General features: G+C 45.6%; 2 protein-coding genes across 4 annotated transcripts in view; both read right to left on the bottom strand.

Moving 5' to 3' along the window:
• The window catches only part of KLHL3 (kelch like family member 3), a 51,125-nt gene extending 38,611 nt beyond the window's left edge, over positions 1-12,514 (bottom strand). Inside the window, exons 1-3 of one of the 3 annotated variants that reach the window (XM_069029032.1) lie at positions 12,383-12,514; positions 4,719-4,835; positions 1,597-1,703 (exon numbers count right to left, since the gene is read on the bottom strand). In XM_069029032.1, coding sequence (XP_068885133.1) covers positions 1,597-1,703; positions 4,719-4,835; positions 12,383-12,396 — 238 coding nt within the window. In that variant the 5' untranslated portion in view covers positions 12,397-12,514. Of the gene's footprint in view, positions 1-1,596; positions 1,704-4,718; positions 4,836-4,937; positions 5,203-12,382 lie in introns of those variants that run through there. The other 2 variants (XM_069029033.1, XM_069029034.1) reach the window with 2 other exon arrangements.
• Positions 12,515-24,770: 12,256 nt separating this feature from the next.
• On the bottom strand, positions 24,771-26,608 carry HNRNPA0 (heterogeneous nuclear ribonucleoprotein A0). Its single transcript, XM_069029035.1, has one exon. It carries the CDS (start codon positions 26,247-26,249, stop codon positions 25,314-25,316), a length of 936 nt encoding a protein of 311 aa, XP_068885136.1. The 5' UTR covers positions 26,250-26,608; the 3' UTR covers positions 24,771-25,313.
• Positions 26,609-27,340: the final 732 nt, after the last annotated feature.

Raw genomic sequence — 27,340 nt, 5'->3', positions numbered from 1 at the left:
AGAGATCCAGACCTTAGGAATTTGGGGATAGCTAGACTGAAAGCAAAGGGAGAGCTGATCTTTGCCTGACCCTCTGCCCCCGGGGACTTGTCAGGGGGAGGGGACAGGCGGCTGCCAAGGCTGCCACCCAGCCCAGGGGAGCTCCAAGCCAGCCACATGACGGGTTAGCTGATTACTGTTTAACTCCCGGAGTGAGGGATTACACGGCCCAGAGAATTCCTGCATGGAAACATGAGCAGCCCTGCACCACCGCCTTCCCACTCAGATGACCTCTAAGGATCAGAGGGTTTTTCCAAGAGCTTTTCTTTATTAAACTTCTCATCAGGAACAAGCATCACAAGTCGAGCTTGAGGTGCCCTCACACGCAGCTGCTTCTGAGCAGTGTTTGCTCCTCTGCCTCACCACCACAGCCAGTACCAACTTCAGGGTGCAGCACCAGTGCCCCAGAGAACACAGATGCTCTCCACCTTAGCCCACCACACTGATAAAAGCCACCATGGGGAGTGTCACATCTCTCCTCACATTTTACACCAGAGGTTTTCCCCCCACCTCCATTTACAGAAGGGAAAAAAGCTTCACAAATGACAAGCTTTTTCCTGAGAAATGCTGTGTTCTGCTTCCAGCAAAGTGAATTAAACTAGGTCTAATCTCAAGGTTTTTAAAAGGAAGAAGAAAGGCCCAGACCACAAGCAAATGAACATGAAACTGGGGAAAAATCCCTGAATGTAATTTATGTTGGAGCTCACGGACAGTGACAACTATCCCCTGGGGTGTACCATCATTTTCTTTGTATTTGTCAGTTCCTCTTCTGGAAATGAGGGTAAGGAAAAGGAAAGAAGCTAAGGAGTTTCTGACCAAACTAATTTTACTAGAATGACTTAAATAAGCTGCTCACTCCCCTCCTTCAGGATTGACATAGCTTTCTTTGGTTTTTTTTTTTTTTGCTGCCCCATCTGGGCATAGCCTTTGAAGAGCACCTGCTCTGGGAATTGGGTGATCAGAGAAAGAATTTTGTCCTCTTCTTCCTTTCTGTCTTTACCAAAACACACTGGACTGCAGCAACTCACCCTATTAAAAAGCTGGGCTGCTAAAACACACTGGGATCAAGAGAACAACGGTGTTATTTCAGGCAGCAGAAAGAAGTGCCATGGGAGATTAAACATCTGCGACTGCCAAATCAGTATCGGCAGGACTGAGCTTGAAACTACAACTCCTGTGCCAGCAACCTCTTTGATGTGCACCATGAACATTTAGGGCACTGAACACGTGCTTGATGATAATGTTTTCATGATCCAAGGTCTTGTTAGGCGAAAAAATACTAACCCATAAAGCAGTGAGCCAAACCCCACAGTAACCTCACAGTGCCCCACATGCTATCCACTCACCCCACAGCCATACAACCACCCCACAGGAATTAGTCAAGAATGACCAGCATCATCCATCAAGTACAGCAATCTGCAGACCCATCGGTACCACTTCTCTCTCAAGCAAACCCTCTCCTGCCTGTGCTGCAGCTCCTGACAGAGACACAGCCTGAGGCCTGGGGACTGCAATGGCCCGTTCAGCCCAAGCACAGTCTGGTGTCAAAAGCAGTACCTGTAAACATGGCACAGAAATAAGGGCTGCAGGCTGCAAGCACCACCCGGTGAGCTTCCATCTCCACGGTTTCGGCCACAATCACCACATCACAGAGGAGCCGCTTGCTGGGAAAACACCAGAAAAGACAAAGATCATTTCAGAATTCCTGGTCAAAAAGCTACATCAATACAGGCCAAAAAAATGGACGACCAGCCATTATAGACACGGCACCTGAGCTTCTGCCAAATCCCAGGGGAAGGTCCTCTAATGCTTCAGCTACCAGCTCCTGTCACTGTTTGCCTACAAAGCAGAGGCTGGATCCTCCTGAGGCTGCAGCCCTGCCTGTGGTTCTGCTTTCCTAGGAAAAAAAACCTGGAAGCCAAACTAGGCATACATGCTGTCCCAAGAACGAAGGGTAAGGGGCTCCTTCACCTCTCAAACAAGCAGGGCTTGGAGAAGGGGAAGAAGAGCTTAAAGATTTGGGCACTACCTGGGGCCAGGCTCTAGCAAGTCTGTAAGGCAAGAAATAGCCATGCAAGGGAACACCAGCAGCCCTTTCATCTTTCCACAGGGAAAAGGTAGAATGAAAAATGAAGTGATTTCTGTACTTCCTTCCATGCTTGTCACTAAAGAATGTGGCCACCAAAATAGATCCTGGCACTGGTAAGTGCAGAAGCTGCCTCAGCCATCTGCCAGAGAGGAGGTATCAGTCACTGGAGTTTATCCATGGGCCTGAGGACTTCATTTACCTCATGAATTAGTCTGGGATTAAGAGTCATTGGGATAAAGAACAGGGTTCCAGACAGAAACCAAAAAAGAAACCTTCTAAGCTCCCCCACTGACTCATTGTAGAGCTTTGGAAAAGCCACTTCATTAACGAGTGACCTTTTCTACTTGCCCCACGTATGTCCTTTGAGGATTCATTAGTTAATGTTTGCACAGAGCTTCACAGATGCCGACAGCAAGAAGTGCTCAGCCTCCCAATAAGTTGGTTTAAGATGCTTAAGCATACAAATGCAAACTAAGGGTGTTCTTTTCAAATGTCAAGCCTGAAAAAGGATCAGTGTCTGTAAATCTAGATGTTGTCTTCTCTTTGGAAATACTTATCTCCACACTGAACTTTGTCTTTAGGAAACTGCATTATCAAGTAAATATACACAGAGCTTCTAATGGACCAGGTATGTCTCTTCCCCATGTATTGAAATACGTGAACAAAACAGCTGTGAAATGCAGGGTTACAGTTGGAAAACAGGAAGAAAGTAGGAACTGGCAGTCTGTACTCTACATTCATCCCAATTTGGAAGGGGAAAGGGCAATGAGGGGAACTCTAAGAGCCTCTTAATGGAAGTTTTCTCATTTCTTTTAGCTTATGTAAAAGGTGCTCTGTTCAATTCCTCTTTGGGCTACAGCCATCAAAAGTACCACTCATAAAATAATTTCATCCACATTTTCAAACTAAAAGCCTAAGTGGCACTTAGGGACATGATTTAGTGGTGGCCTTGGCAGTGCTGGTTTAAGGGTTGGACTCAATGACCTTAGAGTCAACCTAAACAACCTAAACCTTAGAGTCCAACCTAAACAATTCCATGATTCTATATAGTATATAGGCTAAAGACTTAGCATGACTTTTCTAGACCCTCAGAATGAGATTTGTGGATGCATGTGAAGGGAGAAATTGTTATTCAAGGTATATATTAACACTGATTGCTGACAGCTGAACAGATCCCAAGCTCAGTGCACATTCAAGAGATGTGAAAACCACATATTCCACAACAGCAGCAGGAGCCAACAAAAAAAAAAAAAAAAAAAAAAAAAAAAAAAAAAAAAAAAAGAGTAGCCAGAAGATGAAAACATTATACAGGTGCTTAAGGGCAGCTTTCAGTCTACTACATTTTATCTGTTCAGTATTGCCCAAGATACCTAACCACAGGCACTCAGAAACATTGTCTGTCTCCACTGATTCCCACTATGCTTCAATTAACAAAGGAATAATAGTAGCACAATAGATGTCTGAATGTAGCTGCACAAGCCTTTAGTTTCAGATCCTTTGCTTTCAATACAAAGAAAGGACCAGAAGGATGCCAGTTATAAGTAAAAAAATTACAACATACCCTGCTTCATGTAATTGTTACAATATTTCCATATTCTGTTCCTATGCAACAGAGAAGCACTGTCAGATATCTGTGGAAGGAAACATTTGCAATCTTTCTCCACACTAGAGAATTTGTATATTAGGAAACTACTTAATCCATGGAGAATAAGTAGCTTTTACAGCATCTTTTGAGTACTTGGAGTGTGCAGGAAGAGCAAAGGATGTTGCCTGCTTTCACCACATCATCTCGACAGCTAGGGAGCTCATACATTCATGTGTATGACACACACACTTTCCATAAGAATTCTTTTTAAAATTAGAAGGGTGAATAAGTCCAATGAACTAGTCAGAGAAATGTTCACTGAACTTCTGTCTGGTTTGTGGGTTAACAGCAACCAAGAAACAACTCAGGCTGAACCACTGCCACCACATTGCTGATGTGATGACAGCAGTTTTCAAAGCTGTGTTCAGAGATACTTTTTCAGCCTCTGTTCTCCCTGTACCCACACAGCTGTGTAAAGACCAAGGTGTTCTCTTTTAACTAATGTCAGGATTTTTCAATTTGCAAGAAGAGAGCTGACATTTTTCCTGAGTACTTGCTTTATTTTTTGTCCCTTACTTTGGAGTGCTAAGCCCAGACTGAGTGATGCTGCTAAAGAGACTAAGAACAGTACATTAATAATCTTTGGTCTGTAATTATGTGTAGGTGTCTTAATGTCTATAATGTTCTATTATTGGGTTTCAGACCATTACCTCAGGTAAGAACATAGTTTACAGCTGAATTTGCTGTAAGTAATGGAAAAGACTAAATGAATTATCATCTGTGAATGAAGGCTATGGCTCAGGTAATGTTTTTGGGAAGACAGAGGTCTGAGACTGGGGAGACCAGCCCACCACGAAAGCACTTTATTTTAGCTTCCTATTTGTTGATCAATCCTCTACCTGCAATCATGAGCTGTAACAAAGATGGCATAGACTATTTTCTATGTCTCTCAACCAGCACAATTCTGCTAAACCAGAGAGGGTGCCCAGTAAGTCAAAAGTGTACCTCCGTAATTCATTCATGACCTTGAAAGCCTTTCTCATGTGAGAGGGATTGACTGTCACTGTATGCTGGTCCTTTTCATCTTCAGCTGCCTCAGAGGAACGGGAACTCTGCTTAATGCTAAAAACAGGAACAAAAATGGAGTAGAAAGTTTGATTAAAAGGCACTTTAGAAAAACAAGCATCCTAAAACTGCAGCACAGGGTATTAAGCATGGACTTACTCACAAGTCTGTTAGTCAGTTTAGGTTCTCCACATCAAGAGCATCAAACAATGCAGCTACTTCTGCATGGATGTTGAAAGCCAACTCAGCCCACATGTCAGCCAGCAGGGAAGAAAAGAAAAAAGTGCCAAACACCTGAGGACAAAGCCCAGTCTTACAGACTTCAGGCCAGGAAAGCAGTGTAAGTTGAAATTCAAGCCAGAACATAATTGCCTCACTGAATAGAAATAGACTTCAGCACTGGGAACTGCAAGAGTACCAGGGGTTTTTTAACATTCATACAGAGAAAAAGTTTAGTCTTCAATGTCCCATCTGAAAAAGGCAAGCACACAATACATGACTCGCATCTTCTTTAGAGGCAAGTAGAAAAGAGCTATTAAAACTCCCTGTGCAGCTTTCAAAACTTTACTGAAGCCACATCCCATTTCCATTTCAGAAATAGGTCTATTTATTGCCACTGAAACATATGGAATGAATTATTAAACCTTCCTACCAGAACCACCAGCTACAGAGGTAATGTTGAACCAGAGGCACCCAGCTATGTGCTGTGTTTAATCAGGCCAACAGGTGCCTAAGGCACATACGTGTCCTCATTACTTTGTTGGGAGCACTTGCTCTTTACACACAATTGACAGCAGGTCAATATCTCCATCTCCCTGATCCAAAAGCCTCTGAAATCACTCGGAGCTAAAGGCTCCCACCTGTGAAAGAAGCAGCACTTTGAGGCAGGTCCCTGTCCTGCTCGTGCCCATGGCTCACCCCTCAAACCCCTTGCAGGCAAAGGCAAACAAGACAAGTCAAGGAGGGCTGTCTCTGTCAAAAGCCAACTCCAAGAGAATGGCAGATCTCAGCAGGCAACTCCATCACCCCATGTGCCTGACTGGAGACCTTCTCAGAGCTTTCCCTTCCAAAGGACAGTCTCCTTTACTTTTGTCCCCTCCTCCCTGCCAACTTTCCTAGTTGGGCTGGTATCATGATAAAAAAGGCTGAATTGGGTTAAACCAGCAGTCTCAGCAGCTCAGCATCCTGTTTCTACTGGTGGCCAGAAGGTGATGTCTGAAGAAGAGTAAACAGCAGGGAAGTGTGGAAGGATCCTTCCCAGAACACCCCATCAGCCTCTGTCAAGGTGTGTATGCATGCACATATATATCTATATACACGTACACTTGCACTTTGAATAACACATTATTTGCTATTTACAACCCCCTGACAGTGTGAGACCCTTGCTGAACATTACATCCTCCCCATTGCCTGCTCCTGACCAGTGGCTGTCACCATCACCGTGTCCCTTGACACCACACAAAGCTCTCTGCCCCCCAGCAGTCTTTGGTGGGCTGCACTCTCCTGCCTCGAGAAGCAAGAGGCTGAGCAGCAGCCAAGTTGCACACAGCTCGAATCCACGCCTGCATACTGAGCAGCCTCCAGCTTTGTGCCTGAGACAAAGGCCAAAAACCAGCCAAGTCCAATTCTTTCAGGTTGCTGAGCAAGTGAAATATTTTCAGTCCTAAGTGAAGCCACAAGGCTGAGTACAACATCACTCAGCACATGCCCCAGTGAGGGGGACAACTTCCCAGACTCCGTTATAGTCGTCATCCAATTAGCTTAGTATGGCTGGATTTAAAAAAAAAAAAAAAAAAAAAACAAAAAGGAGAATACCTCGTGTTAAATGTTCAGTATTCAAGGGACTGGTACCAGGCAACGACACAAACAGCTTTTCTATCCCTGAAGAAAGCTGAACTCATCTGTGCCACACATACTGCCAGAGGTGTTCATGGACATGGAGCTGTGCTGGCACTTGGCTCTTGCCCAGCTCTGCACAATGCAGTGAGGAAGCCTCGTCACTCCAGGGACACGGCCAAACCCAGCTAAACCTCAGTGTCTTTCAAAAGCCCTCGTTGAAACTTTAGGCCAGGTTAAGTTTGACCACAGCTTTGAACACCCCAGCATAAACCCTTGATTTTTAAACAGCTAAACCTGCCCCCGTGGCACGATGGAGCCAAGGAGGGAAAAACGAGGCTCTAGAAGTTCACGGAGCTTTCAGGCTCCAAAGCTGAAAGGCGTACAGGAAGCAAGCAAAGTAAACAAAAAAGAAAAAAGTATTAAAAAAAGAAAGTGAAACTGAAAGGCAGCGTCAGGGGGAGCCACTCCCATTGCTCCCGGGGCAGGACAGCTGGATCACAACAGGACTCTGCCCCGGGCAGCCTCACAGACACACCTCACGGACCCAAAATCAAGCCATGCACGCAGAAATCATGGGGGCTCTTTAATAAGAACAATCGCACTGCTGAGATTTATCTATTACCTCTCCAGTGCCGGAGACCAAAGATTCATTATGTTCAAACTTTTCCGCTGGCAAAAGATATAGTTCAAAGGACACAGCAAGTTTCACTGAACTCCAAAGTAAATGTCAGGTCAACAAGCCTTTTATAAAGCCTCAACTCCACCAACATTTGTCTGTGTATTTTAAAAGCAAAAAAAACCTTGCTTTAGGATTTTGGAAAAAGATCAATCAGCTCTCCCTAAAAAGCAGGAAAGGTAATTTTTTAAAAAACATCCTAAGAGACATCCTCAGCATAATTAAAAGGGGCAGATTTCAGAATTTGCCAAAGGCTTAACATAAGAAAATACTGCAGATTGTCTGGTTAAAAACTTGTTTCAAAAAAGATCAAGCTATGCTATTTAAAGTTTTTTCCAAGTGACTCATAAAAAAAAACAGATTTGAAGCATTAATGGCTAAGAGCCTTTAACTCATCTTTAAGACTGATTCCATAGAATTCCAGTAATGGACAGAGGATGATTTTATCTGGGAGAGATATTTTACACCTCCATGCACATACTCTCAGAGATCACTGATGTATTTCCAACATAAAAATGCAAGAACCTGAATGCTCTGAGCACATGCAACCTGCCAGAAAGCAAAAGCTGCCCCTGAGAAGACCAAATCATTACATTTCACAGCTTTTTCTGGCCTTTTTCCCTCCACAAGGCTAAGAATTATTACATTTATTACCCTGTTGTTATTTTAATGGATCAAACCGAAGAAGGAATAGGGCCCTCTGATCAAAGATACCAGCCAAGACCAACTGGACATGCTGGAGGCCCTGCACCCCACGACCACAGGGACATCCCCCCCATGTTTGCCAAGCTGATGTCCTACTACACCAGCAGGACTCATGAGCCAGCTGCCAGGAGCAATTTGTTCTATTCCTGGGCTATCCAAGGCCGTGCACTGAGTGAATGGACAAATGATTTAATTTCCCTGGGCCAGATGAACATCCTCTTTACAGACACAGCAGGATGCTCCTAAAATGAGCAGAGAGGCTCTTGGTTTCAGACAGTGCCAATCCCACTGCCACCTCCTGCGTGGCCTTTCAATGATGTCCCCAAGTAGAACAAATGAACCCTGATTTGAGGGTCCCTAATTAGGCCAGTGAAGCTAATCACTACCCTGTTGACACTGTGTTTCTCCTCTCCAGGACCCCCTAGCAAAGCTGGGCTCAGGTTGCCAGGGTTCACAGCCCAGCTCCTGCCCGAGTGTGGCCACAACTCAGCTGACAGAAGGGTATTTTAAAAGCCCATAACCCACCGTTCTGCAGCCCGCATGTATCAACTACAAAGTTGGGTTGCCGTAGTTACCAGCAGTAATTACAGATGTCTTTGTAGATTATGTGAAAGAATAAAAGCCTTCCTTAGAGATAAACTGTCCGCTGGCAAGATTACTGCCATGCAGAGAGCTGGTAAACCCCAGGAACAAAAATCCCAGCTCTGCCAAATCCAATTCTAACACTGGCTTTATGGGAGCCGGGAGTTCCTCCTGAAGGAAGGGCAGATCTCAAATACTCTCTCCTTCAGAGCACAGAAGGACGAGTTTCTGCTCATGTTTCTGGGAGAAGAGCCTCTGGGCTCCGCTCTAATCCAACGTGACCACCACCAGGCTCACACTGGGGAGGTGATCGGTCCCCACACATTTCCAGCCCAGGCTCATCCCACTGTGCATCCTGGGGGATCTCTGGCAGCTGCTCTCCTCTCCTGCCTGAGCACCACAGGCTGAGCTCTGCTCTTCTGGTTGTCCCCTAACACCGCAGAGCTTCAGCACCACAAGCTTGGCCAAAGACTCAGCCGGGATCAGTGTCCTGCACGGGCAATCCAGCACCACTGTAGGGGCTTCATATCCTTGTATTAATTTAGAAATGTCTGCTAGCCATAAATTTCCAAAGCCTATGGAGCTTCTTTGTGGGATATGTAGCAATCACCACCAGAAAATGTTAATCTACAGTTTCTGAGAGGTTTGACATCACTCTGATCTAAAAATATGCCAGGTGCCCAATAGCAGTTAGTAGTACTCAAAACTTTAATACCTCCACAAAGGTACATGGAGACCAAAATACTGGTTTAGGCTAAGCAAAATGGAAACTCATTTTACCTTAAATGGCCTAATTCTCTGTTTAGAATCAATGTCCCAAATAACAGGACAAATACATTATGCCAAATAGTTTTACTCCTGGAGTCAGGCAGACACAGTAAGGAAAACCTATCAGTGTAACAGCATAGTTATAAAAATCTCCATTTCTGAATTTGTCTTTAGGTATATACAAAGACATTCAAAAAATTGTGACTGAAGGAATCCACATACTGAACTGGATTTTGAGAGGATTTCAGAGAAATGCATTATCATTAAAACATATGGGAGGCAGCATAACAGAAAGGATTATTTTTCTTTTAATAGCAATATTATTTTCCTATTTTGTTGATTTTTTTTCAGTGCCTGCATCAACATGGAGACATTAGCTTAGGAAAACACACAGTTGGCATACAGCAGATCCCCAAAAGGATATTCATATCAAAGGAGACCTCAGGGGGAAAGAAGACTTTGGGAACTAGTGAGAAGAAAAGTCTTTGCTGTCAGTAATGGAAACAACACAAAATAACTCAAATATGACAATAGCATTTGCTTTCAAAGGCAAATATTGTATTTCTCAAACAGATACCACAGACTACCTTCACTCAAATATAAAACTACAGGTGTTTTAATATTTTAACAAAAAAAAAAAAAATTAACATTCCATTTTTCTATTCCAACTCAAAAACATCTTGCAAATTCAGAATCAGAGTATCATGCCCAACTATAAACCTTCTGCAATTTCTCCATAAAACAAAAGTCCCTATCACCACAGTAAAAGAGAATCAAGATTCTGAAATATTTTATTACCAAATGTGAGTGTTTCAGATTAAATCTCCATTGCCCCCAGCTGCTTCTGCTCATGTGCAATGACATGGGCACATGATACCACTGAACATCCTGGGTGTGCAAGTTAACAGGATATTTGAGTCTGGGCAGGCTTGGGACCAGAGTCAGAGGTGATGTGAGTACCAATAACACGGATCCTCACTGACTACGAAAATGGAAAATGCAGAAATACTAAAAACCAGGGGGACCTCTGACGTTATGAAAGTTATCAAGTGTAAAATTTGAGGACCAGTCTGCCTGACACAGGTCTGAGCTGAAATGCAGGGCAAAAGCACAGCAACAAGCACAGACTGAGCCCACCGTGCTCGCCCACCAAGGTCATTTTTAAACACCTCCTCCCAGGACTTGCTCCGAGCAGGCAAAGCAGGCCCAGCACAACCCCACACACTGTGCCCTTTTGAACCAGAAAGCAGGTGAATATTTCCAGCTTGCCTTGCCAAGAGTCAAACCCCACATCATTACTGCCCATAACCAGTTCAGGACCGCCTTCCTCTTCCCGAAAATTAGAAATGCAAGCAGCAATTTGGGTAATCATTCCTCACTTCCAGAGGCAGAGAACATGCTGATGGGGATAGTCCTTCATGCCCTAAAAACAGATGGTCTGGAAACAACAGGATAAGGTAAAATAGTCCAGGTATTTTCCTGGTGGCTTTTTCACCACTGTATCCCCAGAAAAAGACCTCCAGTCAAAATGAGACCATTGCTCGTAACCATCAAAAAAAAAACTATAAACAACTGTGCCAAGGATGACCCCAGCCTGGGGTATCAAAACAGCTCTGTTCCACTTCCTCAAACACAGGCTCATTTATACAAATAAAGAAAAAAACAAAAAAAAAAGGAATCCCATTCCATGAGCTGGCATCTAGCATGACAAACTAAGATTTCAAGGTCCTTGAAATTAATTAATATTTGGATTAATATTCAGAGGTGACTGTTCACACCATTATAGGAAGCAGAAGCCCTACAATGAGAAATGTGGCAGGATGAAATGTTTTGCATGTTAAAAACACAAACAATTACAACCCTTGAGTCACAGAAGGGTAGAAAGCTGCCCTTTAGAGCTTGGAAAACAACTCCTACAGGCTGCTGCGAATGTTTTCCCTCAACAGAAGGAAAATTTCCAGAATTTGGGGGTTGACTCCAGCTTAATTTTCTAATGTATCATATTTAAACAAAACTCCTGTCAAGCCCTGACATTTAGTCCTACCAGCAGGTCAAGCCCCCTCTCCGTTCCCCTACCCCCTACAAGGTCACCAGCACAAAAGGAAGCACTCAGCATATCCTGTTTTTAAAAGAATATTGTAAAAAACCCAGACCAGTTTAATGTTTCGTTTGAAGCAGCACAAGTAGCTTCTGGTGTGTGAAAGGCACCTGACAGAGGGGAGTAATGAGGGCAGAGCCAAAACCCTGAACGTCTCTCTGGCATTCACTAGGTCCCTGCGCAGCGATAATATCTTTTATGGGTTCAGTGGACATTAAGTCGACTAGGTAAACACTTCTTCCCGCAGGTTTTGGAGCAATAGAGCCTCCTGGCAGGCAATAAAGTCTATACGGCCCGGCTACCGTGCGAGGGAGACGCGGGATCCCCTGCACTGCCCTAACAGCGCACAGTGCTCGGCTTCCACACACGCTGGCTGGAAAATCGACCCCTGAAGGATTCACGGACGTTACGGATTTTCGCTCGTGACTCAAAAAAGCAGCAAATATCAGTGAGTCTGTCTTCAGCGGAATGCCGAAGTCGGCTGCCCGAGGTTCCAGGCGCAGGCAGGGCACACACAAGCCCAGCACATCGTGCCGGCGAGGCGAGCAGGCGGGGCAGCTACCCCCCCGCCGACCTGCATCCCACCCCCACGTCCTGCATCCCAGCCCCTTGCCCCGCACCTCCATTTTAGCGAACGCCCCCCGACCTGCCCCCCTCACGTCCTTAATCACATCCGAACGCACATCCTACGGAACCCCCTCCTCTGCCTCGGTGTGGGCACGCGGGGCGAAGGCGCCTGTCACCATGACATTGCAACATCCATGAATAGCACGGCAGGCGCCCATCGCAGGAGGCATTCCTGCCGGCGGGGAGCGGGGGTCCCCGCAGCCGCGCCCCGCATTCCTGCGCACAGCCCCGCATCGCTCGCACCCCGGGGAAGGGCATCCCCATCCCGCCGCGCTCCGGGCGGACACAAAGGCTAGCGGCGGTACCCACCTCTCCTCCTCCATTGTGCGGGGCGGCGGCGGGGCCGGCTCAGCGCCCCGGGCCCGGCATGGCTGCGAGCGGCCGCCCCCGCCCCGGGCCGCTTCCTGCGGGAGCGGAGCGCTGCGTGCCGGGCGCGCCCCGCCGCACCGACTGCCGCCGCCGCGCAGCCCCCTCCCCTCCCCTCCCCGGCGGGGCTTGCGAGCGTCTCCGGGCAACGGCAGCACCGCCCCGCACCGCCCCGCACCGCCCCGCACCGCCCTCCGCGCCCCGGCTCCGCTGGCGCCGCCGGCACGGCCCCGCTGCGGCAGCGAAATAGGTCAGGGACAGCCCCGAGCCGGCCCGGCGGAGAGCGGAGCCCGCCCGCAGCGGCACGGGCAGCGCCGAGCCCGCGGGGCAGCTCCCGGCCCCGGGCATCCCTCCGTCCCTCCGCCCGCCGTACGACACTGCCGCCGCCCGGGAGTCGTCTGAGGAGGAGGTGGCGGAGGAGCCGAGTGGCCCAAAACTGCTTCAATCCCAATCCAATCTACGGACCGGACAAAAGTTTCAGTGACTGAACATCCCCAGTCCCGAGGTCAAGCTCGCGCACAGGAGAGGAGTGGTGATGGTGAGGAAACAGAGGATCCCAGCCCTCCTAAGTCTCCCCACTCCCACCGCAGAAAGCAAGATCTTGCCTCTAGTTCCCCAATTTATCAAAACTTTCCTGTCCTTTATGCAATCTATGAGGCCAAATACACCCTGCATAGGCAACATGGGTCTTTCTCAACTGCAGATGCTATTTAGCCTAAAGCACTGAACTAAATTACATTTGTCATTTTTATTCCAATTGATACAAATGCACACACTTTTATATAAATCTTTTCCCCCCCTCATTTTATTAAAAGAATTTTTCTGTTGCATTCTGCACCAGTGAGGCCTTAGAGGTTAATTGTATTAAAGACAAGAAAATTTGCCTTCTTCATTACTCATCCATTCACAAAATGTTCTTGTGCAAAAGGGAGAGATAATTGGAAGTATCAAGAGATTTCTCTTGGAAGATGCCATTTCATCTCTTTTGTAAATAAAATTACCTCACTGTTGTATGTTTCTCCTGAAGCCATGTCCTCAGCCTGTTTCATACATCTTTTTAAAATGTATCAGCAGTGATGATTGAACAGATGCTATTGTATCTTCCACAGGAGGGTTTCATAATCTTGTTGAGAATCTTAACTACTCATCACCCTCATTCTTCAGATAAATTTAACACGCCTGAAACTTAAAGGACTTTATCAAAGACACATGGGGATTGAGAGTCTTGCTATTCAAACACCATTTGGCACCCTACCCATAAACAGAAGAAATACAGATAAAGCCATGAAGTCAAACCTCACACAGAATTCAGGCAAAATTCCTTAATTTCCCCTAGAGAATCCTGTTAAACTATCAGTTTAAAACATCCAGATCCTCGAGTACTTTCCCCATGTCCAGTCTTACACTGTTGATGCACAACATGCAAAACTGCAAGACACAAGCTCAAACCAGAGAAAAAGGAACTATATAAACATAACAGAATTTATCTCAGAAATGAGGGCAAGAGCTTGTTTCCATTGAGTAATCATAAAAAGTTCTGATACAAAAGCAAGTCTGAAATTGCAGCAAAGTGCCTGTGTATTTTTATTAACACAAAGTTTTCCAATAACAAAGTATTAGGCTTTCACCTTAAAAATTTACATGTCACTCCAGTCAGCCTGGAAGCTAAGCACCTAAATTGAACCAAACCAGCAATAGCTTCTTATGTGCTTTGCCCCATGGGCTTGTGTACCACTGGATTCTACAAATCCTGAGAGCAACCACAGAAAGGTAAATCCCAGTGACAGACAAGAGCAAAAGAGTGAATAGTCCTTGCCGGAGTGGGACAAAAGCATGTTCCAGTAATCAGAGATTATTTTTATAGCAGCCTTGCAAAATAATCATGACTGGGTAACAACCCCAAGACAAAAATTTCCTGTTTGTTTTTAAGTGCAAAGACTGGTATCTTGAAAAAGCATTCAGCCAAAAGGAGTTAGTGACACCTGATGGGTGGAATTTTTCCAGCCTCTTTCAAAAATTCCTTGTCTCAAGTAGTCGAAAATTCCTCCTACATCTAATCTACCTTCAATAACTGACAACCATATAACCAATGCTCAGGGTAGAAAGGTCCCCAGAGCACCTGTTCTAGCCAGTCCCACCATCCCTCAGCCCACCAAAAGCTTTCTGGATTCCTGTGACAATCTTCAGATCTACAGTGAAAGACCAAACTCCCCAGCTCCAAGGAGCCACAGAGAGACGAGAGAGCAAAGCATTGCCAGTATCTCCACAGCAGCAAGGAATTTTTTCAATAAAAGTGGCACAAAGGGAGGGAATAAAAACAATCCCTACCAATCTGATCCAAAACTCTCTCCTGGCCCAAAATCCAGCAGCTGGTTTAACCCTGAGGTTATAAGGAGAGGACACTGAGTGCTTATGAGAATTTAATTCTGTGGAGAGCCCCAGTACACTCAGACAACACCCTGTCAATCTCCACGGCCTCTGCAGAAGCCTGAAAGAGTCACTTCACCTCCCAAAAACCTAGCAGAAAGCAAATTGCATCAAATTGGGAAAAATCCTTCCTAGCTCTGCAAGGCAAACTGGAAGAGTCCTGACTCACTGGATCACCCAGCCTGAATACAGCACAAACAACAATTCAGGAACACTTCACTCCCCTGTACATACCTGTTTCCAGTTATATACCAATATACAGGCTCCAGAGATCCATATAATACATAAGCAATTTCCTATCTTTAGCAGCTCTCCTGCTTAGTTGCATAATCCCCTCCATGAAATCATTAATCACCTTTCTTTAAAAATCTATGGTTTTAGCATTGAAGAGCTGGGAAAGGTGTACATAAAACACTGCATTCATGGGAGCTTCCAAGGCTGTTATCTTCTCAGCCTAAATTATTTTTCATTCTGGTTTTTTTTAGAGATATAGATATTTAGATGAATATATATGTTGATACATATAAACATAAAGGTTTATTTTTATTAATGCATTTATTAAGTGTATATATATTTATGTCTGAGTGACCAAACTGATCTCACCCTGAAGCTGGTCCTGCTTTGAGAATTCTTTGAACCAGATCATCTTCAGAAGTCCCTTCCAACTTATTTTGTCATCCTAATGAAGTAAATACTCATTTAGACAGATCTGTATTTAGATCATATGTTTTCTTGGAAAAGTTTCACTAAGGGCACTCATATATGAAAGGCAATAGATAAGGTATCTGCTGGAATAGCTGCCTTGGTACCTCCAGGGCTAATTGCAGTCACTTGGAGGTGGTACTCAGGTACTGCACTGGCTCCCAAGGGACCTGGAGGTCGAGGTGCCTCAGCAGAGAAGTCCAGAGGGTATCTGCTGCCCAGCCACTGCTAGAATTCAGTAACAAAACCAAAACAGCAGCTAAAATTTACCTACTACAGCAGCGCACAGGAATCCAAGTTATCTCAAGGCTCAAAAGGATGCTCTAGGAGACCTCCCAGGTAAGGACCTTCCAGAGCTGGAATCAGGGATGTTCTGACAGCTGAAGCGCTAAGAGACTCCCACTGGAGCACTGTTTTCTAAAGCATGTGATTCGTAGAGCAGGGGCTGGAGCACCCACCCCAGCATTCCCCCCGGGGTCTGCTCTCCCGGTGGAGAGGCTGCAGGAGCCACCAGCATCTCCAGCAGCGCTCCGGGCTGTTGCCCTCTGCTGGCACACATCCCATTCCCTGCTCATGCTTGTGCAGGCCAGCACAATCCAGCTTTACAACATAGTTTTCCTTTAGTCTGTTGAATAAATCACAATTCCTGTAGAAATAGTGGGTTTGTTCCAACAATTTCATAATAACATTACCACCTTTAGAACCACAACCCGTGAACATCTTCACCTCCCAGCTGAGATTTCAGGGGCATCAGCCATTCTATTGCTCACCCTACACAGCAGTTACCCACCAGCTGAAAATGTTCTTCCTGATGCTCTTCAGACTCTTTCCTGGAGTATAAGCCATGGATGTCACCCGCAGTCACCTGTGTCAGAGGCACACACTTCCTGCCCTGCAGTCATATTACATATTTATCAGAAATTTGCAGCAAGATTTTCAGATAGATTTTATTGTTTAGAATTTAGTGCTCAAAAGGGAAAAAAAAACAGGAAGAAAGCTGTAAAAACAACTCTTGAGGGCACTGGAACAAAGGCAAAGACTAGTATTCAGTTGCCCAAATGCTACCAAGTCCCTCTGCCTCCTTAGAGTCTGCACCTACTGAGTGTACAGGTCTTGCTACAGGCTGAGAAAATGACCAAACTTGAGGAAAATTTAGGCTATGGACCAAAAAGTAGGATTTTTTTTTTACCAAATTTTTTCTAATATATATAATTTTAATGTGATTCTTCATCTTTATAATACAACCCTTAATGCTTCCACTACTACCTCCTGTAATAAGGGGAAATTATCCGTATGCTTCATAAAGATGGATGGCTTAATTAATATTTGTATACTGTAACTCAGAGAGAACACCATAAACAAAGCTCTTCCCATTCAGAATCTGAACACCATAACCCAAGTCTCTTTACTGTTATTTCCTGTACACTCATTGTCTTCCTCTCTTCTTGGAATTTTTTTAAACATTTCATTTCTTGCTCTTTGCAAAAGCCAAGAAACACAGTCCATCACCTTCACATCATAACACAATGTGCTGCAACACCAACATAAATGAGTGAATCCCACAAATGCCATACACAAAAATTTAGACAGGATTGTTTCTGCGGGGACATTATTTTACCAGTACAGAAAAACCTGTCTCAGGCAGCATATTCCTCACAGGTAAATTGACCTTCATTATCCTGCTTGGTATTTTCTGGGCAAACCTCTTTTTCTGTTCAATATTCCATAGCATATTCAGAGTGGGAACTGTATGTCAGGGGCTCGGCTCAGGTTTCTGTTCACTTACTGGACTTTTGTGGTGTGCTTTTCAAGTCTCAGCTTTCCCATCCTCTCATTCACACAGAAGTGCACCCTGTGAAGGAGAAAAAAAACCCCACACTTTAAAAAGGCATTAGAGAGTGTGTGGCATCAGTTTGTTTCAACACTTTTGGCACAGAGCAACTCCAGCAATAAAACAAGCCCAGCTCTTCCTTTCGAAGGTGATGTTTTTCAACTCCCTCTCATCTGACTCCCCAAAATATCGAAAACAAGAGCTCCCCGTTGCCACCACCTACACACAAAGCCATCGTAACATTTCCAAAACACACGTGGTGCTGATTCATCACCAAGCTCACGCCTCAAAGATTTAAAAGTAAAATTGATACCACAAAGAGGAAGTCGAGATTTTAACTGGTGTTGGGTGAGTAAAAGAAAGTTCTCATAACAACATTGAAATGATGTCATTTGAGAAAAAATAACTTGCCTGCGTTTAAGACCAGAGAAAGTAATGGATGGGTGGATGGGCCTAAAGGGAAAAGGCACATTGACTGCAAGGGCTGGAGCTCCTTGTGCTCCTGGGGATCTCTCTTTTTCAGGAGGATACACCTCCACGAAAGTAACAGCAGAAAGCTGGCAATATTCTTGCAGAATGCAGCTGCTAACCACCCTGTGCAAGAGGCATTAGCAATGACAACTCCAAACATCCTGCAGTCCAGTAGTGATCTCGGGGGAGAAGTCCTAAATTTGCAATCAGGACTCGAAGGAGCTCTCTGCAGTAAACGGGGCATCATTATTACAGCAGTGGTGGAAAGAAAGCAAACAAGTCCAAATGAAATCTCAGTGAAGGACTTCAGCCAATTTTGTTACTCAGTAAACTTAAAAGATGACTAAAACCTGAAGAGGTACTAAATAAGCACAAGGAGAGAATTGGGAATTTAGCATCAGGAATCTTTCACAATGCTTTGACCCAGCCCAGGAACAGCCAGTGAGCCCGAAACCAGAGGACATCCCTACTGAGGAGGGAGGGGATCTGGAGGATGAAACTGGAGTAAACTATTTCAAAACACAGCTGATAGTGCTGTGCTTGTATACAATAACAAGGTAATCACAGCCTCCCCCCAGGGCCATGCCCTGCCTATGCTGCAATTTTTTCACCAGGGTGTGTGGTTGGGAGAGGGAGGCTTCCCACTGGGGCTGGGTTAGTGTGCAGTAAAGAAAACAGTATTATTGATCCACAGAGAAAAAGTGAAAAGCACATGAACCTCCAGTCCCAGACTACTCATGCATTTTACTGAGCACTGCTTTAATCCAAGTCTGTGCTGGAAACAGGTTCAGTACTCCTGAACTTTCTTCTTCCCAATCAGTGCCTGCAGTGACTACACTCATGCTTCCTTCCCCCCAGGGTTTTGTGGAAAGCAAATTTTCTTACAAAAGAGGGAAAGTCCATTGTAAAGCTACAGAAAGCAAAAAAAATTACAGAAATGACAGAAGAGACTGAGATGATATTAATATTTTATATTGACTAGATTACAGACTAACAGCATTCCCAGGAGAACAGGGCTTCTGTGAGACAAACCAGTTGGCAATTCCATGGTACAAAGTAGCATTTGAAGAAATGATGAACTTTCAGATTCGTCAGCTCATTTTGCTTCTAAGGAATTTTTCTGCAATGTTAATCAGTGATTGGTACTTTGATGGTGGTGAGCAAATGTGCATCTTGACACATTTCTGGCCAGAAATGTAATTCCTTTCTAAATTGGCATAGATTCCTCACTGCATTAGTCATGCAAAGAGGTATTTATATTGGTTTAATGAATATAATATGCACCAAAATGGTACATAGCTCAACACAGTCCAATTAAAAAAAAAAAAGAAGAACTATTCTTTCAAATCTGTGTATTTTCCATCTGTGAAAGCATTTGGGAATGGAACCATAAGCATCATGCTAAGAGGGTTAATATCCAGATGCCTCAGACAGATGGCATTATTAGTCTGCCTGGGCTTGACATCTAGGTTTCCAAGTTAAGGCGCTTTGGTTCCTTGGATGGCTGACAATCTGAGAATAGCCAGTGCTCTAAGCCCAGCGTTTACTGTAACAGCAACAGGCAACATTGCAGCTTTGCCTAAAAGACTTTTAGCAAAAGGAAGTTACACCAAGATTAACCACACTCAGAGCATACTTTTAAATGCTGTTGCAGCTTCGGGTTAGGACTCTTACTGGCAAAGGCTGAACCATGGACAGAGAACAGTACTTGAATTTTTTTATGCTGGCTGGGTTTTTTCTTTTGCTACAGCCTAGACCTGAACTGTACCATCTTTTTAACTGTTCAGTCTATTCAGGAGATAGAACCGCAGGAAATAGAAAAATCTGAAGAATGTCTCTCTTCTGCAGTGAACTACAGTTTTACAGTCATCGTTCTTTCAGGGTTCCCAGAGAGGTGTTTTTAAGGAGAATATAGGGTTTATAGGATTAAAACACTCTGAGAATCATATGAACAAGATGTATCAGTTCAAAAGTGATTTCTGCTCATTTATATATAATAGAAATTGATGAGAGTTCTGGGATCAGAGAAGGTAAAAAGACTAGGATTTGTCAAAGTGAACAGCGAGAAAAGCACCCAACTCCATCAGCCCCTTTACAAGTCCTAGTATACAGGTAAATAATGCAAAATTCCTAGGGAAACACATAGCAGGAAGACTTCCATCTTGTAATAAGAAATACACACCTGACACTCATCAATAGTAATGCTCACATTACAGCACAAATAAATACTCATTAAAGGTAAGTGGAAGTAGAGGTAACGTCTGTGTGTGCATATGCATGCACATACCAGAAATAATAGCTTCAACAGGAGACCTAAAAAATGCCCATCAACAAAAGCAAATAGTGCTTGTTCAGGCTGGTTCAGAACTCCTTGTGGTGTGCCTGCATTGTGAAATACATTTTCAAGTGAAGCAGGGATACAACTGTTTTATTCATTAAGAAATACAAAACTAACAAGCAGAAAACTCATCTTTAAGGGACACATACACCAGATCACAGAACCAATTATGCAAAACACGTTAAATAACCCATTGTTTGGTAAACTACCGCCTCTGGCTAGTGTGAAAGACTGAAAATTGGGTGTTAGACTTTTAATCACCTAATATTAATCCACGGTATTACCCATAGACAGTTTGAAAAACCACTGAAAATGCCTTCTTCCAAATAGCTCAGAAAGTGAAAGGTCTGCAACAATGTAAATCCCATAAATGTGGTATAAACTGTTGATTACATGATAAACACTAATCGATAGTGGCTACAACAGGTCAAACAATCATAATCTAAAGGCTCGGATAAGGTGTCTTCTATCAGAAACCTAACCATCTCACAGACTGTAGGAGCAAAACCCCATTCTCACAAAACACACCAGGGTTTTGTTCACTGTGTGGACATCAGAGGGGTCCTAAAATAAGTCCTAATAATAATTTTTAGGCCTAAAGGACTAAAAAATAGTCATTCAGGCTATTTTTAGGGATTAATTAACAATATAATGATTTAAGCCAAACTTTTTTTATTTTAGAATAAACATTCTGAGTTATATGGGAAAAGGAAGCTGCTCTCTTTTCACATTCGAAGGGGAGGTTGAGGTCCTCAGCATCACTCTCGCTCAGACCCTTTTTGGCAGCAGTGGGAATGCCATGTTGGGATAGTAGTATCAGCTGGCAGGGCAGGACAATAAACCACTTTTCTGACCTATACTGTCCAATTAGATCTTTCAATGCTAAATGAAAGCAAAATTTGCTTTACAGGGATCTAAGTTGGGGTGGGGGAGGGGGGAAGGACACCATAAAGCATTTGAGAACTTTACATTTTTAGCCATTTTAACTATTTCTGTTTCACACATCGTTAAGTCTGTATGTGCAAAGTACCTGGTAGAGTTCAGGCACACCTCCTGACAGTGCCCAGCTGTGCACAACCCCATCTCCCCACAGGGCTGAGCTCCTGGGAGCAGGACTGGGACTCTCAGGGCCAGTACTGGAGCCTGGACTACAGCTGCACTGCAACTCTTGCCACAAACAACGCAAACCCAAAAGCTTGCCCAGTTCTGGAGGGTAAGGCTTGTCCACCCAAGTTACACTACTGCAGCCTGCAGGGCAAGACACAGCTTTTTTTGCAAGTGTGTCACACAATCAGTGACCCACAGAGATTTAAAGCCATCGAAGCTGTTTGAGTTGTTACCACTGTTCTAAACCACCTTTTCAGCACCTCATGTTAAAACAAACACGTGGGAGGTACTTCCACAGACTTATGAAAGTATCATTGCACTACATATACAGGTGTTTCACATGTTTCTTTTTAATGCGGTAGTAGTCAGTATTATAAAAGTGTAAGTTAGGCTAGTTTTATTAGCCAAATAAAATTTACAAGTCAAGAACAAATTATACTTTAGAGTAGACATGAACACCCATTACTATTAAAAAACTGTATGTACGTCACAACACACAGAGTTCAGTGACACTGTAGTTTGAAAACTTTGGCTTTGGGAATTTCATTTTGGTCATGCAGATTACAAAAATAAAGGAACATTTGTTTTTTAAGAAAACTACCACGCTTTTACTTTATTAAATGCTGGAAGCAAACTAATTGCTCTTACTTTCTCACAGGTGACACCAACACAATCCAGCATTTGGTCCTGAACAGGCAGCCATTAAATTATTGAGATAATTTCAGACATAGGAACTTCAGAACTCAACTAGAAACTAAGGAACAGCAAAGTAAAGTTACTTTATTTCTATCTTCGTGACCTTCCTAAAACAACTGTGAAGTCACAAACTTATTTACATGCCAGCTATACACCTTATTTCATCTCAGATCTTCCTATGCACCTCCGTGCAGACAAATCCACCCAGGGGTCAGAAAATCATTAAATATCATTAACACATAAGCAAAGCTTTATCAACAAATCTCTTATTACTAGGAACTGTACTAGAAACAGGTTTATATTCCAAGAGAGTCTTTAAGTCACTGAGTCTTTTATGCCACCAATACAGATCTGCACTTTTCTGTATTCCATGGTAGACCCTAGCATTGCTGCCCCTTAGCTAACCAGCACTTACACAATGCTCTCCAGTGTCACAAGTTGTTGTTCCCCAGAGACCAGAGGTCAGAGGAGAGCAAGTGCCACCTACTCAAGCAACCAGAGAACACTGTTAAACAGGTGACAATCTTTTGAGGGGACATTAGGCAGCCTACTCCCCAATACACATGCAATTTCTGGGATCAGCTCTTTGTCTTAGCAGACATGTAGTCCCAGAAGGACTATTGCACACAGGTAACAGTACATTTCACCACAGTAGTTCCCAGTCAGATTTCACACACAAAGTCACTTTTTTAAAAACCTACTCATTTCTAGTATCAACATATCCTGTCACAGCACATAACATGAAAATACCATAAAGCAACAGTTGGTGCATAAACCTTTAGCTTCCCAAGTCAAATGACAAGACACATCACAAAAGTGAATTTAACCATTTCTCTGCAAACCAGGCTGTCCCTTAATAAGGTTAAGGCAACTACCACTGCAAGGGACTAAATCATACACCCTAACACATGACCTAGAACTCCGTAGGTTGTTCCAGCTAAAAACAGGAAAACTGTGCTTCAAATGAAGTTCAAAGATGACTGTCCAACATGGCTGTAAAGTGCAAAGGTACAGAAAAAGACTTCACGCCCAGTGAGCTGAAATAAAACCACCTGAAGCTGTGCATGAACAAGAGCTGGCACTTGCAGTGTTTTACAAACTCAAACTCTGAAACTTGACTTACAACAACGTATGAGTGATGCTGGTGCACAACAGTGACTAACAGACTTTTGAGATAGAAAAATTACAATTTAATTGCAAACAGCAAGTTATTTGGCTCAGCTAAGCCAAAGAGAATTAGTCTCACTGCAAGAGCCATAAATTACCACAATCAGGAGGACACTCAGCTCTTAGTTTAAATCCTGATGATACCAAAACATTGTCCTGTTTAAGCTCACACAGGTAATTAAGTTGATGCAGTTTCACTTCTAATAGCAACAAAGCTCACTTCAATTTAAATCGTCATCAGGTTAGATTGATACCAAATAGTAACTATACATTGAAGTTTCATGCAATATCCTTCAGCCCAGAAGCACCAAGCCCTACACATTTTTCACTGGAATCAGTGGGAATTATGTCTAATATCTTGCATATCTGGAGCAAAGCAAAAAGCAGCTTTTATGATGCAGTCCCATGAAACATCAGCATCCTAAGAGCTTAGAAACCTGAAGTCAAAATAACTTTGTACTTTTAAAATCCATGCCCCACAGCATATATACTCTCACTCAAGCATATAAGGAATTCAAATATTTTATTTGATATCCATAAACGTTGCTATTCTATATTTCTATGCAGGAAGGCAGTTTTCCCCTAAAACATTATGCTTTTTAATAAACAACAAACTTTAATTCTATTGCGTGAAAGGGCTACAAATATACATTTTTTAATCAAGCAGACTACACAGATATCTTTGCTTTACAACTGGCACCTATGTTACTGGTACACTTGCTGGCTCCATTCTCAGAGCTCTTTGCCCACAGTTTAGATCACCACTTTCTGAAATACGGGCAACTGCAATTATTACTTTTTAAATTACGTGCAGAGGCAGGTATTGCAAACCCATTCCTTTTTTTTTTCCCCATCAGTAATCAGGGACCCCATTTTTATTCACATGCAGATGTCACTGCATTCTACACCAGTCATCTACTGGCATAAAATAACCTTCCCAAGTCTGGTACAATTGTTAGCAAGCCAGTTTTACTCCTGTTTTAAGGAAGCCCACAGCGCGGGGCTGCCATCCTGACGGTAGATGGAGCTGTGAGAGTTCTCAGGGAACTTTAAGGAAGCACAATACTTCAGAGTGAAGTCTGTTAACCCGGGGCTAGTAAAACAAGTATGCCTTTAATAGAAGGGGTAAATGTCGACCCTTTCCTGGAAGGAATCACACACAGACAAACCGAGGACTTGAAAACTAAGCAATAAGAAATTCTGAACATTTTATATGAATGAAGCACATGCTTAACACAAACTATTTCTTCAAAACTACACAGTACATACGTTGATGGAAAAGTCGTATAGAAAAAACTGACCAACTATGTCAGCACGTCAAACTGCCTAGTACAAGATGGTGGATGCACACAAACTGCCAAAGTGAGAATGAATATTTAAAAAAACAGACCACATCCACGGATCAGTACTTCAAAAATTTCTCTGTCAAGTGTTTGAAAGCCACTAGCAAAAAAGTCAGTTAAGACCTTTACTGGCAACAAAATATTTACTACTCTAAGTACACAGATTTTAAAGCAGAGGAACACTTGCTTCAAACCTAGAAAAGCCTTAAAACCGTACGGAATTGATCCTAGGAAAAAAAATTAGACGTGTAAAGGTCAATGAACACAATGATTTATTTAAAAAATAAAAAACGTAAAAACCATTTTTTCCTCCTTTACAGAAATGTTAAAAGTCAGTCATGGGATCCGAGTAGCTTTTGTAGAAAAAAACGTAGTATCCAGGTATCGAGTCCTTACAACAAAGGAAATTCCCCCCTAGCCCTCCCCAGTTTTTACTCCAGATCAGCAAGACACTTCCCACCCCGCACCCCTCAAAAAACAAATCAAAACAAGACATTTTTCGTTGCTAGTATAAAAACGACCAAGGTCCAAGTAATAATAAAAAAATAGAGTCCATCAATGACTGTAACACAAAATATGTGTATGTGGGGCCCAGTCCATCTTCAGAGAGAAAGAAGTGGCACAGGCAGCAGAGGCGACCCTCAGGGGGCATTTAGGAGCCGCTCCCACAGCAGGGAGGCATTTAAAAGGAGCTGCCCTTCGGCGAATGAGGGGAGAAACCATTTAGAAACTGCCCTGTATCGAAGGGAGGGCTCTCCACGCCCCCCCCTCAATGGGTATGGGCGCTCCAGCTCAGAAAGAGCCGCCCCCGTAGCCTCCCCCACCATAGCCTCCTCTGTACGGTCCACTGTTACTGCGGCCCCCCCAGTTGCCGCCCCCTCCTCCACCTCCTCCGCCGCTCTTCATGGGGCCGTAGGAGGACTGGTGCTGGCTGTAGCTGCCGAACCCGCCGTACCCGTTGCCGTAGTCGCCGCCTCCCCCTCCGCCGCCGCCTCCGTAGGAACCGCTGCCATAGGAGCCGTACCCGCCGCCTCCTCCCCCGCCGTAGCCGCCGTAGCTGTTGTAGCCGCCGCCTCCTTTGGAAAGCCCGTTGTGATCCCGGTTGCCGGAGCCGCCGCCGCCCCGACCCCTTCCTCCTCCTCTGCCTCCCCGGGAGGGCCTGGAAGAGCCGCCGCCTCCCCCGCCCGCCTGGATGTCCTCCTTGGGCACGGCCTTCTTGACCTCCACACGGTGGCCCTGGATCGGGTGGAACTTGACCACGGCCGCCTTATCGGCAGCGTCGTGGTTCTGGAAGTAGACGAAACCGAAGCCGCGCTTTTTCCCGCTCTGTTTGTCGGCGATGATCTCGGCCTTCTCCACGGGGCCGAACTGGCTGAAGTGCTGCACCAGGTCCCCTTCGCCCACGTCCCCTTTGAGGCCGCCCACGAAGAGCTTCTTCACCTTCGCGTGAGCGCCGGGCTTGGCCGAGTCCTCCCGGGACACGGCCCGCTTCAGCTCCACCGCGTTCCCGTCCACCGCGTGGGGGGACGCGGCCATGGCGGCGTCCGCCTCCTCCACCGCCGAGTAGGTGACGAAGCCGAAGCATCGGGAGCGCTTGGTCTGCGGGTTGAGCACAACCACGCAGTCGGTGAGGGTGCCGTAGGCCGCGAAGTGCTCCCGCAGCCCGGCCTCCGTGGTCTGCACGTTCAGCCCGCCGATGAACAGCTTGCACAACTGCGAGTTCTCCATGCTGCCGCCGGTGCCGCGCCTGGGCCTGGCGCCGAGACTCCTCCTCCTGTTTGGGGGCAGCTCCGGAGGTTTTTTCCCCCCCTGCTCCGTCTTGCCGCTTCTTCCCCCTGCAAGCAACGCGACCTCACGGCTGCGGCGGCCGCCGGCGGTGGCTCCCTCGGCGCGGCCCGGCGCCTCCGCTCCGCCTCACCTGACCGGCAGCACAGTCGGGACGTCCCCGGTGCCGCCGCTCCCCCGGAAAGGCGGGCGGGGGTGGGGGCGAACACAGGCGCGCACAAAATGGCGGCGGCGGCTTCTCGGGAGCGCGGCCGGCGACTGGTGCCCACACAAAGGGGCCGCCGGGAGCCCCGCCCCTCGAGCACGCCCCCCGCGCCGCCGCAGCCAATGAGAGAGGTGCGCTGGCGCCGCCCGCCACTCATCTTTAAGAGGCGTGGCTTCGGCTGCGATGGACGTGTTCAGCACCCAATCCAAGGGCACGACCTCCGCTCCGGTCCCGGCGTTCGCCAATGACGGACGCGGCGGCCAGCGAATAGGGACGCGGGACGCGTTCCGCGCGCGCCGGGCGGAGGGGCGGGGCATGCTGCGCTAAGACGCCGGGCCCGCGGCCGGCAGCCAATGGGACGCCGCCTCCGGCTGGGCGCGCGCTCCCTCCCCGGCGGCCCCGCCCCGCGGCGGGAGGGGGCAGCGCGCGGGGGGCGGGGCGCGCGGGAGCGTTTGAAACGCGGGGACCGTTGGGCGCCCCCCGCGCGCGCCCCCACGGCGGAGCCGCTGCTCCCGCCTGAGGGGGCTCGGGGCCGCCCCCAGAGCCACAGAGTGGGTCAGGCCAGCGGGCTTCTGGCCCAACCTCCCCGCTCCAGCACAGAGCACAGGATCGCGTCCAGACGGTTCTGGCTACCCCCAGTGAGGGAGACTCCACATCCTCTCTGGGCAGTCTGTCCCAGTGCTCGTCATTGCACAGTAAAGAAGTTCTTCCTCATGTTCAGGTGAAACTTTCTGTGCATCTCTTTCTGCCGTTGCCTCGTGTCCTCGTGGTTGGCACCATGAAGCTGAGCCTGGTCAGCCTCTTGGCACCGCCCCTTTGGATACAGACG

The sequence above is a fragment of the Aphelocoma coerulescens genome, chromosome 13, assembly GCF_041296385.1.
Source record: "Aphelocoma coerulescens isolate FSJ_1873_10779 chromosome 13, UR_Acoe_1.0, whole genome shotgun sequence".
In the NCBI taxonomy this organism is placed as follows: domain Eukaryota; kingdom Metazoa; phylum Chordata; class Aves; order Passeriformes; family Corvidae; genus Aphelocoma; species Aphelocoma coerulescens.
This window is presented reverse-complemented; position numbering and strand designations above follow the sequence as displayed.